This window comes from Sceloporus occidentalis, unplaced genomic scaffold (genome assembly GCF_023333645.1).
Source record: "Sceloporus occidentalis isolate IW3139 unplaced genomic scaffold, rSceOcc1.0.p SCAF_2, whole genome shotgun sequence".
NCBI classification, from domain to species: Eukaryota; Metazoa; Chordata; class Lepidosauria; order Squamata; family Phrynosomatidae; genus Sceloporus; species Sceloporus occidentalis.
The window spans coordinates 55,500,849-55,514,932 of NW_028316982.1; the positions used below are offsets into that span (position 1 = coordinate 55,500,849).

Below are 14,084 nucleotides of genomic sequence, written 5' to 3' on the forward strand. Positions count from 1 at the left end.
TTGGAAAGAAGACTCCAACAAACAGCAGGTGCTGTCAGCTATATTTCAGAGGAAGGAACTGGCAAAACCAGCTTTGAGTATTTCTTGCTAAAGAAAACCCTATGAAATTTACGGGGTCGCCATAAGCCAACAGGTGACTTGAAGGCACACACAACTACTGTTACATTATTTAATTAACCACCTGCAAGTTAGAAGGGAGCCAATGTGGTGTAGTAGTTTGAGCATTGGACTAGATCTCTGGAGATCAGGGTTCAGATCCCCCTTCAACCATGGAAACCCACTTGGTGACCTTGGCCAAGTCACACACTCTCAGCCTCAGAAAACCTCACCTTAGGGTTGCCATAAATTGGAAACAACCTGAAGGCACACAACAGCACACGGGAAAAGTGTAGTAAATGGCGTAGCTTTTAGTCAGTTCAAATGCACTCGCAAAAAAAAAAAAAAAAATTGTGTCAATGATTCTAAATATACAATTTAGGATTTTTTTCAGATTAATTTGTTTCATAACCTGCCTTTCTCCTGCAATGGGATAATTTAATAACAGAGATTTAACAACAGTGTACAAAGCATTAACTGGAATGAATTTAGAGAGGTTATAGGTGGATCCATTGATTCAGACTACTTCATATCCTAAAGTCACCTGTCTGATCTTGGAAGCTAAGAAGGATCAGCCATCCCTGGTGCCTGGATGGAAGATTGCCAGTGAAGACCAGGTGCTGTAGGCTATATTTCAGAGGAAGAAACTGGCAAACAACCTCAGAGTACCCCTTGTCTAAGAAAACACAATGAAAATTCATGGGGTCAAGTTAAGTCCACAACCTGAAGGCATGTGGGCGAGATCATGGCTTCTAAAATTTCTGGCCAGTTGACTGGTTCTTCAAGTTAGGTAGCAGTTTCCCAATAGAATCCCCATCCACTTATTTGTAATATCAATACATCTACCTGAAAGGAGCAGAACTAACTTTGGAAGAGACCTGTGTTCAAGCTATTTGCATTAATTATAAATGCCAATGGTACAAATCCTTCAGCTTCCAAAACAAATGTGCTGTTTGTCCTTATCCCAGGGCCATAATTAAGGAACAAAAAATTATCACATTTCAGCCTCTGGAAATAATTACAACAAACTTTCTTAAAAGTACTGCACCAACTTTGTAATTTAACTCTAAAGATAAGAGCTGTTGAACATTAAAATCTCTCCTACCAAAATCTGACATGACGCCACTGACTTCAACCAATGTTAGGCAAAGTGAAGTCGAAGGCTTTCATGGCTGGTATGCATAGTTTTTTGTGTTCTAGAAGAGTTTATTCCTGGGTATATATTCACAGTGTGTATACACACACACACACACACACACACCATTCATTTCCATGCCAGTATTCTCTGAAGATGACAGCCACAGATGCCAGGGAAACATCAGGAATAAACTCTTCTAGAACATGGCCACATTAGGCAGACTGTGAATGTAATATGAAGATGGAGAGAGAAAGAAGGAATGGCAGAAGTACTGTAAAAGCATGGCCACTTCTTGTGCCACTTTCAGATAATGCCTATATTTTCATTTGTAAACAGGTAAGAAACTGGACTTGCCAAAGATTCAGGTCAGTTTATTCCAGGAGCTGAGGGTGGTCTCAGAGGGTTTCATGTCATTTCTGACTTACGGTGACTCTAAGGCAAATCTATAATAGGGTGGGTTTTTTGGCAAGTTTCTTCAGAGGACATTTGCCATTTCCATCCTCTGAAGCTGAGAAAATGTGAGACTTACCCAAGGCTACCCAGTGGGTTACCATGGCTGAGCCCGGATTTGAACCCCTGGTTGCCAGAGTCATAGTCTAGCATTCAAACTACTGTATAGTGTAAGTAGTTGTTATAAAAGAATATAAGGTTGGGTGCTTGGCTCTTACCAACTGAATGGTTATTTTATTTTCTATGGCTTGTTGCTGTTGTGTAACTTCAAGTCATTTCTGACGTATGTCAACCCCAGAGTGAACCTATAATGGGGTTTTATTGACGGTTAGTTCAGAGGGTTTGTGATTCCCTTCCTCTGCGGCTGAGAGTGTGTGGCAGGCCCTTGGTCACCCAGTGGGTCTCCATGACTGAGCGGGAATTCGAACCCTGATTTCCAGAGTCATTGTCCGATGCTCAACCCATTGTATCACTCTTAGTCACAGGAAATACTGAAGAGTTATAAAGGGCAATGATGCCCCTGTTCTTGTCTACTTAAATTTTAATTGGCCATTCCTTTCTCTGCCCAAGTGCATCAAAACTGTTTCAGCAGCCTTAGGGGACAGGAATGTTCCTTTTAAATATCAAGAGGGAGACCTGCATCAGTTTCTTGCATCTGAAATCTTTGAAGATGGAGATCCTCATTTTGAATTCTTCACCCATTACTGTATCTCTAAACGACAGACAAAGTAGTAAGAGCCACTGTGGCATAGTGCTCTGAGCACTGGACTATGACTCTGGAGACCAAGGTTTGATTCTCAGCCCGGCCATGAAACCCACTGGGTGACCTTGGGTGAGTCACACTCTCTCAGCCTCAGGGGAAGGCAATGGCAAACCTCTCATGATTTTCTTGGCAGGTTTCCTCAGAGAGGAGGCTTCCCATGGCCATCCTCTGAGGCTGAGAGAGTGTGGGACTTGCTGTGCAAGGGATCCTGGGATTTCCTTGGCAAGTCCGAGGGGGGTGGCCATCTTCTTCTCTGAGGCTGAGAGAGTGTGGGACTTGCTGCGCAAGGGATCCTGGGATTTCCCTGGCAAGTCTCCTCAGAAGGGGGTCGCCAGGGCCATCTTCTCCGAGGCTGAGAGAGTGTGGGACTTCTTGCCCATTAGTGTGTAGTGCGTGAGGAAGGAACGCTTTATTTCATACTTCCAACACTGTGTGTGTGTGTTGTGTGTGCCTCCAAATCGGACCTGACAAGAGCCCTGTGTGTGTATTTGTGTGTGAAGGGGCCAAAAAGGGCAGGCGACCCTAGCGGGCGGCGTTCCCTTGCCAGTTGGAGGAGGAGGAGGAGAGAGAGGCCATTCCCCGGCGCCTCCTTAACTCCGGGCCCGGCCTCCTGCTCCCTCCGCCTCCGGCCCTCCTTCCCCGCCAAAGTCCTAGAATAAAGTTCTGAGGAGCCGCCGAGTTTCCCTCAGAGAAGAAAGAGAGAGAGAGAGAGAGGGGCCGCTTTCTTTCCCCTCATGGCCTCCGCGGAGTTAGCCGAAAAGCTCCAGCGCCGCTTGCTGAGGGACGGCAGCACTTCCGAGCCCCCCGACGGCGACGGCGACGGCCAGGGGAGCCATGGCCCCGAGGCAAAGCATGCAGCGCCGGCAACGGAGGAGGAGGAGAACCAGGAGGAGGAGGAGCGGGCGTCGGTCAGCGCCTCCGCAGACCCCGAGCTGAGCGCCAAGCTGAGCCGCCGCCACGAGATCCACTCGGGCGCCGCCCGGCCCCGCTTCGCCCAGGTCTTCAACCCCTACACCGAGTTCAAGGAGTTCTCGCGGAGGCAGATCAAGGACATGGAGCACATGTTCCGACTGTAAGCACAGCCCCTTCCACACTCACAACAACAACAACAACAACAACATTCAGCCTCCAAAGGGGTTTCTTGCAGCAACTTTCACTGGGAGAGAGGGGTTGGTGGGAGGAGGAGGAGGATTGGTGGACTTGAGTCTGCTCCCTCAGCTGCATGGGGTTCATGCACAATAATAACAATAATACCTAGTAATCTAGTATAAAAATAATCCCCAGCCCAAGAGAGAGAGGTTGGTGGTAGGAGGTTTGGTCGACTTGAGCCTGTTTCCTCAGATGCATCAGGTTCATGAATAACAATACCTAGTCTTAAAACAGAGAGATTGGTAGAAGGAAGTTTGGAGGATTTGAGGCTGTTTCCTCAGATGCATGGGGTTCATGCATAATAATAATAATAATAATAATAATACCCAGTAATATAATATAAAACAATCCCCAGTCTAAGAGCGAGAGGTTGGTAGCAGGAGCTTTGGTAGATGTAGGCCTGCTTCCTCAGATGCATGGGGTGCATGCATCTAAAACAATCCCCAGTCTAAGAGAGAGAAGTTAGTAGCAGGAGCTTTTTCATAGACCTAAGCCTGCTTCCTCGGAGGCATGGGGTTTGCTAGATCCAAACCAATCCCTAATCTGAGAGAGAGAGGTTGGTAGCAGGATCTTTGGTAGACTTGAGCCCACTTCCTCGGAAGCATGGGGAAGCAGCCTACTTGAGGAGGAAGTAGGCTCAAGTCTACCAAAGTTCCTGCTACCAACTTCTCTCTTAGTCTCAAAGCTGCTGCAAGATCCTTTTGCAGACTGGTTTTCCAGGCTAATACACTGCTATGGCTTTGAATTCTAATGTGCAGTGAGGTGGGATTTCCCAAATCTTATGTGGAGCTGGGCGTGCTTGTTCTGGAGCAGAATCCGGTGGCATATGTCTTTTTAAAATGATCCTGAGTGCAACCTGGTTCTTCTAACTCCTTTTTTTTCTAGGTCAGTGTTTCCCAGAGTGGGCAGTATGCCCAACCTGGGCAGTGGAAAGATCCAGAGCAATGGTGAGGGGCAGCATGGGGGCTTTCAGTCAAAGTATTGTTGTGTGCAAGAAGGACAATGGGAACCACAGCCTTAAGATCATGGTGGGAATGATGGTTGCTGTTGGATTGCTGCTCCCAGGGTGACCTGGTACAAGGGGAGCAGGGATCAAGTAGATGGCTGAGGAACAGCAACTGAGAAGCCTCTTGCCTACACTGGCCATTACCACTGGCACAGGTGAGAGGCTTCTTGATTACTGCTCAGACGGCTGCTTCTTTACTGCGCTGTGTAAATTTACAGCGCTTTAAAATAAAGATTAATAATAATAACTGGGTGCAGAGGGAGCAACGATTGAGATTGGGGATTGTTTTGAATTTGCAGTAGAACAGTAAACCTAATATTGAGAGCCAGCATGGCATAGTGGTTTGAGTGTTGGATTACAACTCTGGAGACCAGGGTTCACTTCCCAGCTCTGCCATGAAACTCACTGGGTGAACTTGGGCAATTCACATGCTCTCAGCCTCTGGGGAAGGCCATAGCAAACCTCCTCTGTACAGATCTTGCAAAGAAAACCCCATGATAGGGTCACCGTAAACGACTTGAAGGCACAGCAGCAACAACAACAGAGTGCTAAGATTGTCACTCAAGAGGAAAGAGGGTGGTAGCCCAAAAAAGTTTGGGGGAACACTGTTCTAAGGGATAAAACTAATGTTGACTACAGCCTAGTTTACAGCCACCTCCTAAGGGAGTTTGGCTTTTTATTTATTTATTTATTTATTTATTTATTTATTTAGAGTATTTATATTCCGCAAGCCACAAAGACTCTTAGACTGATTTACAGCTTGCTAATTTGACTGTTCTCTGCCCCCAAGCTTACAATCTAAAAAGACATGACAAGAAAGGGGAAGGGGATTAAACGCAGCAGATGCTGCTAGTTCTTCTCTCCCTCCAAGGCCAGGGCAGTGGCAATTGGAATGAAGGGGGGACCTTTCATCTGCCTCTGGCAGATCTTGCTTCACAATCTTGTGCTTATTTTCTTTGATCAAGGATGGGGAAGGTTGCCAGCTTTCATAAGCAGGAACTGCACTTGCATTGGGAGTATTGTGGTTATTAATGTCTAGCCCAAATCCTGGTGTTCTAAGGACAGAATAAGAAGTTTTGAAATCCTCCCTCCAGAATGCTGGCCAGGTAGATGGTGAAAACTCAGCAGTTCTTAACTGCCAGCAAGTGACCAGTGGCATCACTGGAGGGGTGTGGCCTGCACTGGGTGACACCTCAGAAAAGGGGTGACATCAAGTAAGCCCTTCTGCTACAGAGTGAGAAGAGAGGATCATGTCCCTGCAGTCTTCACAGTGGCTTCCTTCTGAGGAGGAGGTGTCTGCCACAGTGAAGGAGAGGGCAAGCATGTCCACTTGGTCACTGCTGCCCACTTGGGTGATCCCCCCCCCCATGGGTGACAGCTTTGAGTTACGGCAGTGAGAGACAGTGTCTTCCTGTTATCAACAGCCCTACTCAGGTCCTGCAAACCCAGGGCTCTGGATTCCACATTACACTGTTGTAGAGCAATATTCAACTTTAACTGCCATGGCACCATCCTGTGGGATTCTGGAGTTTGTAGTTTAGTGAAGCTCAAGGGCCCTCTGGCTGAGAATCCTAAATGCCACTTCCTAAACTGCAAATCCCAGGATTCCACAGGATGTTGCCATGGCAGTTAAAGTGGAATATAGCATTATAACAGTGTAATGTAATACAGAGAGTCTGTGCACCTGTAATGTGGTCTTCCTCTTTTCCTGCTACCTTCTACCTTACCAAGCATTAATGTATCTTCTCAGTGAGTCATGTCTTCTCATGATATGGCCAAAGCAAGACAGTCTCAATTTACGATAGTCATTTTGGCTTCTATGGAGAGTTCAGGCTTTATTTGCCCCAGGGATTATTTATTGGTCTTTTTGACAGTCCATGGTATCTGCAGAACCACTCCAAAGCAGTCTTGTAATCTAAAACATGATCTATCAGGGAGCAACTTGTGTTGGACTCAGTGGGGTTTAGTTCATAGTAGGAACCAATGGTATACTATAGTGGCTTGAGCTCTCCAGAGAACAGGGTTCAAATCCCTGCTGTGCCATGAAACCCATTGGGTGGCTCTGGGCAAGTCACACTCTCTTAGCCTCAGCGTGCAGGCAATGGCAAACCCCTTCTGAAGAAACTTGCCAAAAAACCGCCTGTGTCACAAGGTAATCATAAGTCAGAAATGACTTGAAGACACACAACAACAAGATATGGATAGGATTTTATGGCAGTTTTTTTTTGTATCACTATTCCTCAAATGCTTTTATTAAGGAATGTGAAAGGGTACCAGTGTAGATGCTTTTGTATGCTTATTTGGAAATAAGAAACACTGTTCTAGTAGAGCTTACTGTTGAGTAAGTATGAAAGGAATTGTTGCATAAAATTTGGAACTGCTTCTGTAGAATAAGTGCAAAGCTAGGTTTCTTAAGCACAAGTTCTTGAATTTTAGCTCTTTCCAGGAGAAGCTTGTTTCTTTGTTAGGTTGCTTTTTACAAAGCCAATTTAGGATATTATTCTAATCTGCTCATTCTGAAAACATGAGATTTTAAAAATGCCCAAGGGAAAAGATTGGTAGTATTCATGTGTCTGAACGTCTTTCTTTTACTAAGCTTTGTGCACATACTCTAATGAATGGGAAAAGGTGAGACTGGATTTGTACTTTTTTTGATTTTTTTGTAAAATGTTTACATTCACTTGATAAATTAAAAACAACTTGTAGCTTTCAACAAGCAGAAATATATCACCTTGTAAATCTCACCTCTTGTAAAATATGTCATTGTGTGCCTTCAAGTCATTTCTGACTTATGGCGACCTAGAGCGAACCTGTCACAGGGTTTATTGACAAAATTTGTTCAAAGGGGATTTGCCTTTGCCTTCTTCTGAGGCTGAAATAGTCGATTTGCCCAAGGTCATCCAGTGGGCATCCATGGCCAAGAAGGGATTCAAACTCTGGTCTCCAGAATCATAATCAAGAGTCAAACCACTACACCACATTGGCTTTAGAGGTTTACTTTTCCTGTGTGGTGTATGTAGGCTTGCAGCAGTTTATGCTTGGTTTGTAATATTCAGAAACTCACACTGCAACAAAAACCCTGACCTTCCCCATCTTTGCAAAGTCAACTACAGTTATATTTAGCATGTTCTTTTTAAGTCATGAAAGATGACTGTTTCTCACGTGTTCCAAAGTTGCTAAACCGGCCATAGAAAAGAGATGTTCGAGCTGCCTTCTTTTAAAACTAGTCCTATGCATTGACTGCAGAAAGACACTGTGTATGCTTAAAGCTGCAGCCTAAATCAAAATTGTAGTCTTATGCACAGCTGATGAGGAAGGGGAGAAAAGCCAGCATGGTATAGTGTTTTGAGCATTGAACTATGACTCTAGAGACCAGGGATTAAATCCCCACTCAGCCATGGAATTGCACTGGGATACCTGGGGGAAGTCACACACTCTCAGCCTCTGAGGATGGCAGTGATAAACTCCTTCTGAAGAAACTTGCTAAGAAAACCCTATGATAGGTTTGCCATAAGTTGGTAATTACTTGAAGGCACACAGCAACAACAACAACATACAGAGTTGATCCAAGTGAGGATTTGCATTTAGGTAAGCATGGAAAAGATTGTGAGGGTCTTCTGATACTCTGTGAGTTTACAGGTGTTTTTCTTAGCTGAAATAATGCACATTGAATCTGTCTCCTTAATTCAGAACAGGGCTGATATGAACTAGGGCTATGCTGGTTAAAACTCATTCATTGGTGCAGGCCTTATGTAAGATATTTATATAAACCTTAATTTTTTCAGGTATTTCAGGTGCTAATACTGTTGTTTCTGGCTGATGTTGATCTCATAAACCTTTGCTTCTGGAAGATAAGTTGGTACTAAACAGCTATTTGTAAAGAGACTGAAAAACCAATTTCCTTGTCTAATGAGTGTGACAACTATAATAATGTCATAATTATGTAGTGTTGCAACCAAGGCCCTGTGGCCTTGCTTTCTCCTTGACTTGTTGCATTTAGGCGATTTCCTTACAGGAGTTGAGGACTGAGTCCTAGAGTTGATCACCCAACCTGATCAAGGCCTAGCCACAGAAAACAACCTGTGAAACTGAGAGAGAGTTTTAAAAAATGAGTTTATATTCCAATTCCCTAGAAACAAGGGACTAAAACTGATGGTGCTTCCTCTATAAACCAGCTGCACAAAACATTGCATTTAAAATGAAGCTGCCCCTTCTTGAATGGGAAGAGAGACAGAAAGCTCTGTTTATGTCTCTCAGTTGAAGATGTGAAAAATAGAACAAATGAAGCAGTAAGGGGCCCACAACCCAGTATAAGTTTTTTTTAAAAAGAACGGGAATACATAGCTATGCTAAATGAATTCAGGTTTCCAGGGCCTAATGAACTACTGTACATCCAAGGGTATTAAAGGAGCAGATGTAATCTCAAAACTACTACCAGTAGTCTTGAAGGATTCTGGAAGACCAGAAGAGTACACCCCCCTATTGGAGGTGCGCTTGTGTTTTCCCCATCTTCAAAAAGGGGAAGAAAGAGGATGCCAGCATCTACCAACCGATCAGTATGATGTCAATACCAGGAAAGATGTAGAAGAGATTATTAAACAGTCAGTCTGTGATCACTTAGAATAGAATGTTGTGATTACTAAGAGTAAGCCTGAGTTTCTCAAAAACATGTTAGACCAAACCAATCTTCTCTCTCTCTCTCTCTCTCTCTCTCTCTCTCTCTCTCTCTCTCTCTCTTACTTAGTATAAGCTTGGTAAATCAAGTGAAAACTGTAGATGTAATAGATCTTGATTTCAGTAAGATTTTTGACAAGATCACCCATGATATTCTTGCAGATAATCAGGTAACATGGGCTAGAAGACAGTGTTATTAGGTGGACTTGTAACTGATTGACTAACGACTAACCAAACCCGAAGAGTACTCACTAAAGGTTTCTCTTCATCTTGGGGAGAAGTCACTAGTAGGGTGCCTCAGGGTTCTATCCTGGGCCCAGTGTTGTTCAGCTTTTTCAATATAAATAAACCCAAAGTACTACATTTAGGTTGGAAAAATAAAATGCACAAATACAGGATAGCTGAAACCTGGCTTGATAGTGGTGCTTGTGAAACATGTTGGGGGGGGGGTCTTGTTGTTAACTCCCCTTGAGTAAAATTTGATTTATGGTGACACCATGAATGAGAGACATCCAAGCCCCTCTGTCCTCACTTGCTCTGCTCAGATCCTGCAGGTGCTGGTCCATGGCCTTCTTGATTGAATCTGCATCTAATATGTTGCCTTCTCTTTCTGCTGCCCCCCACTTTTCCTAGCATTATTGTCTTTTCCAGTGAATCATGTCTTATTATGTGGCTAATGTACGGCAGCCTCAGTTTGGTCATCTTGGTTTTCAGGGATAGCTCAGGCCTGATCTGCTGTAGGACTCATTTCTTTGACTTTAGTACACCACAAACTGAATATGAATCAACAGTGTGATGTGGTAACCAAAAAAAGCCAATGCCATTTTAGACTGCATCAACAGGAGGATAGTGTCCAGACTGAGAGAAGTAATTCTATTCTGCTTTGGCCAGACCTTACCTGAGTATCTGGTTCAGGACCTCACAGTTCAAGAAGGATGTTGATAAACTGGAATATGTTCAGAGAAAGGTGATCAAGATGATCAAACGTCTGGAAATCAAGCCCTATGAGAAATGACTTAAGGAGCTGGAGAAGAGAAAACTGAGAGGTGATATGATAGCTATCTTTAAATATCTGAAGGGATGTCATGTATAAGATGGAGCAAGCTTGTTTTCTTTTGCTTCAAACATGAACCAATGGATTTAGTTTACAAGAAAAGAGATTCCACCTAAACACCAGGAAACACTTATCTTACTGTAATAACTGTTTGACAGTAGAATGGGCTGTCTTGGAGGATGGTAGACTCTCCATATTTGTAAATCTTTAAGCAGAGATTCATTGGGCATTTTGAAGAGTGCTTTAGTTCTGTAGTCCTGCATGACAAGGGCTGGAATAGACTGCCCTTTCAGTCCCTTCCAGCTCTCTGATTTTATGAGCTAGAATGGTGTCACTTTTTTGCCCATGATATCTGAGTGTGTAATTTGCTAATTTTCACTGTAACATAATGTCAAGATCTGCTTCAAAGGTGATGACTTTATAGTCTTAATGCGGGAGGGAAATTAAGGGATGCATAATTGACAGTGTTATGTAATGCAGAATCATGCAATGTTTCACCCTCCACATGTTCTCAAACTATAACTTCCATCAGCCTTAGTCCAGAGCTTAGAATTTTACCTCTTAAAAGAAACTAATTGCACTGCTCATTACTTTGACAGTAATGAGGTCATTCATTACTATTAAACAGTCCAGAAAATAACTTGCTGGATTACCCATTATTAACACAGTACAATAACGTCAAAAATTCACAAAACAGCAACACTTTTACTGAATAACCAAAATGCACAAAATGCATTATCATTATCAACATGTTACTGTTACTCTTGTACCTTTGAAAAATGTACAGGGAAATGCTTTTTGGTCACCCTCCATCATTATAATTCTGAGTGAACTACCCTGTGTGGACTCCTACTCAGGCTCAGTGTACCAGACCATGTTCACGCCACACATATACAGTGCGCCCGCAGCATACACGGGTGAAATATATGCTGCTTTGAAAGAAACAATGACGCGCACGCCCATAGTGTGCATGTGCCACCGGCGCCACGCACTGCCGCAAACACAAGCCCCATTACTTGCAATTGGGCTCGAGCATACATAGTTTTTCTTTTATGCAGGAGGGTCCAGAACCGATCCCCTGCGTAAAACAAGGGTGCACTGTACATTGATTGGGTGCGCAGGAACAGTCACTTAGGAACTCCTCTTCCTTTCCTTTTGCCCTGTCCTCCAAACAAAAATGTTCTGAATCTCATGCCTGAGCTGGTTTCAAAGATCCCCACTGTACCCTGCCCCAAAAACCCTCTCACACAGATCACAGCAATCCAGCCAGTTCAGGTACACACCTTGTACCATTGTTTGAAGCAGCCAGACTAGCAAAACAGCCCTTCTCACAGCACTCATGCTGACTCTCTTTGTAGCAGCAGCAACCTCATATTTTTTCACATTCTAACTGACTGGAGTTTCTAGTATAGTTTATGTTTTCAACATGTCTTCTCCTCCCCTTCTTTCCTTGTCACTGGCCCCTCTGCTCCTCACTAGCCTGCACCACATCCCATAAAGAGGCAGCACTCCCTCTACCCTCTCCCTTTAGTTGTGCTATATCAGAATATTTAGGTTGAATGAGGTTGAAAACCCATTTTCTCTGTTTCTCCTACTCTTCAAGTATTTCTACTGAGCCTGTAGTAATTTTGTGCAAATATGAACTAGGAAATGTTTAAACCATGTTTGTGTGCTAGGACACACAGACAACAATGGATGGCCTTCAGGATAGCACCTGAAACATGGCTTGAAAAAATGTTCTGGAGGTTGGTATTCTTTATTTGTCCTTCTTGCCTGTGAACAATTACTTTGACTTGGGATAATAAGAACATAAGAGCAAATACCCCTAGGCTGTGTAGTCTAGCATTCTGTTTCTTACAGTGGTCAAGGAGATGCCCTTGGGAAGCACATTAGCAGGACAAAAAAGACAATAGTTCTTGCCCACTGTTGTTTTTCAACTTGTATTCTCATGCTTTCTCTGATTCTGGCCTGGAAGGGTATCCATACTACTTTCTTTATCTTCCCTGAAACAAGGTCATCAGGTCTGAGCACAGTTCATAGTTTAGTTGTTCCTTTTCTCACCCATCTTCATTGAATATCCAGTTTTATTGGGTGACCTTGGGCATGTCTGTGCCTTTCTGTGCTTGCTCCATGTTGTTATTGTTGTTGTTATTGTTGTTGTTGTTGTATGTCTTCAGGTTGTATTGACTTAGGGCAACTCTAAGGCAAATGTATCACAGGGTTTTCTTGACAAGATTTATTCAGGAGTTTGCCTTCCTCTGAGGCTGAGTGTAACTTCCTCAAGATCATCTAGTGGGTTTCCATGGCTGAATGGGGATTTGAATCCTGGTAGTGTCAGTCTTCAAACCACTGTACTATGCTGACTCTTCTTTTATGACCCTGCTATCTCACATTTTTTAAAGTAAGGGATGGATACCATGCTCCAGATGTTAGATTTCCACTCCCAATCTTCCCTTCTCATTTGCTATTAGCTAAGGATGATGGGAGTCACAGTCCAACAGCATCTACAGCAGGGGTCGGCAACCTCCGTCCTGTGGGCCGGATGCGGCCCGCGGACGCAGCAGGACCGGCCCCCGCTCGCTACTGCCGCCGATTGCGCCGCCGATTGCCGCTGCTCCGGGTGCCATTTTGATGAACAAAATGGCGGCGCCCATCTAAGAGGCCCGGTGTGCTCTCTGGAGCCCTGTTTGAGGGCTCCAGGGCCGCACCGGGCCTCCGAATGGGCGCTGCCCTCTTCCCTCCTCCTCCTCCGTCCTCTCCCTCCTGTCTCCACCCTCCTCCCTCCGCCCTTCTCCCTCCTGGCTCCGCCCTCCGCCCACCTCCCTTCTTCCTACTGGCTCTGCCCTCCGCCCTCTGCCCTCCTCCCTCCGCCCTTCTCCCTCCTGGCTCCGCCCTCTGCCCACCTCCCTTCTTCCTACTGGCTCTGCCCTCCGCCCTCCTCCCTCCGCCCTTCTCCCTCCTGGCTCCGCCGTCCGCCCACCTCCCTTCTCCTTCCTGGCTCTGCCCTCCACCCTACTGGCTCTGCCCTCCTGACTCCTGGCTCCGCCCTCAACCCTCCTCCTCTCTATGGAAGAGCGGAGGGGAAGGAGGAGGCAGCAGAGAGCGAGAGCCAGACCCACAGCCAGACCCACAGCCACGGCCAAACCCACAGCCACAAGAGAGGTTGGTTCATTGGGGGAGGGGGGTTATCGGAAGCTACACCTACTACCTGTGTCTTTCTGGGTTGAGAGTGTGCATGTATTTTCCTTGTTTTGTGGCCTTCAGGTAGCTTCCATGCTGCAAATACTTTTCTTATTATGCTTATATTAATTATGCCTTGGTATCTCTTTGCAAAATCCCCCCACAATGGGATGCTTGCACCTTTCTGGGTTGAGGCAAGGTGTGCATGTATTTCCCCCCTGTTTTGTGGCCTGCAGGTAGCTTCCATGCTGCAAATGCTTTTCTTATTATGCTAATATCCCTTGGTATCTCTTTGCGAAATCCCTCCACAATGGGATGCTTGCTCCTTTCTGGGTGGAGACATTAAGCATGCATTTCCCCCTGCTTTGCATATGTTCCCATTTTGTTTTTTACTTCAAAATATGTTTGCAGTGTATGTAGGAATTATTTCTTATTTTTTATTTATTTAATTTTTTAAAAATTATTTAATTATTTATTTTTGGGCTTCGGCCGAAGGAAGGGACCGAGGAGGAGAGGCCAGGCACACGCCTCCTTCTCCTTGTGGGGCTTCGGTGGAAGCTCCACCCCCAGCATG

At 44.8% G+C, this 14,084-nt stretch overlaps 1 protein-coding gene across 1 annotated transcript in view; it reads left to right on the plus strand.

Annotated features, from left to right (window-relative positions):
* The first annotated feature begins 2,967 nt into the window (after nucleotides 1-2,967).
* The window catches only part of LOC149318350 (EF-hand domain-containing protein D1-like), a 44,319-nt gene continuing 33,202 nt past the window's right edge, over nucleotides 2,968-14,084 (plus strand). Inside the window, exon 1 of the mRNA XM_089509509.1 lies at nucleotides 2,968-3,519. Within this exon, the coding sequence (XP_089365635.1) occupies nucleotides 3,182-3,519 (338 nt within the window). The 5' untranslated portion in view covers nucleotides 2,968-3,181. The remainder of the gene's footprint in view (nucleotides 3,520-14,084) is intronic.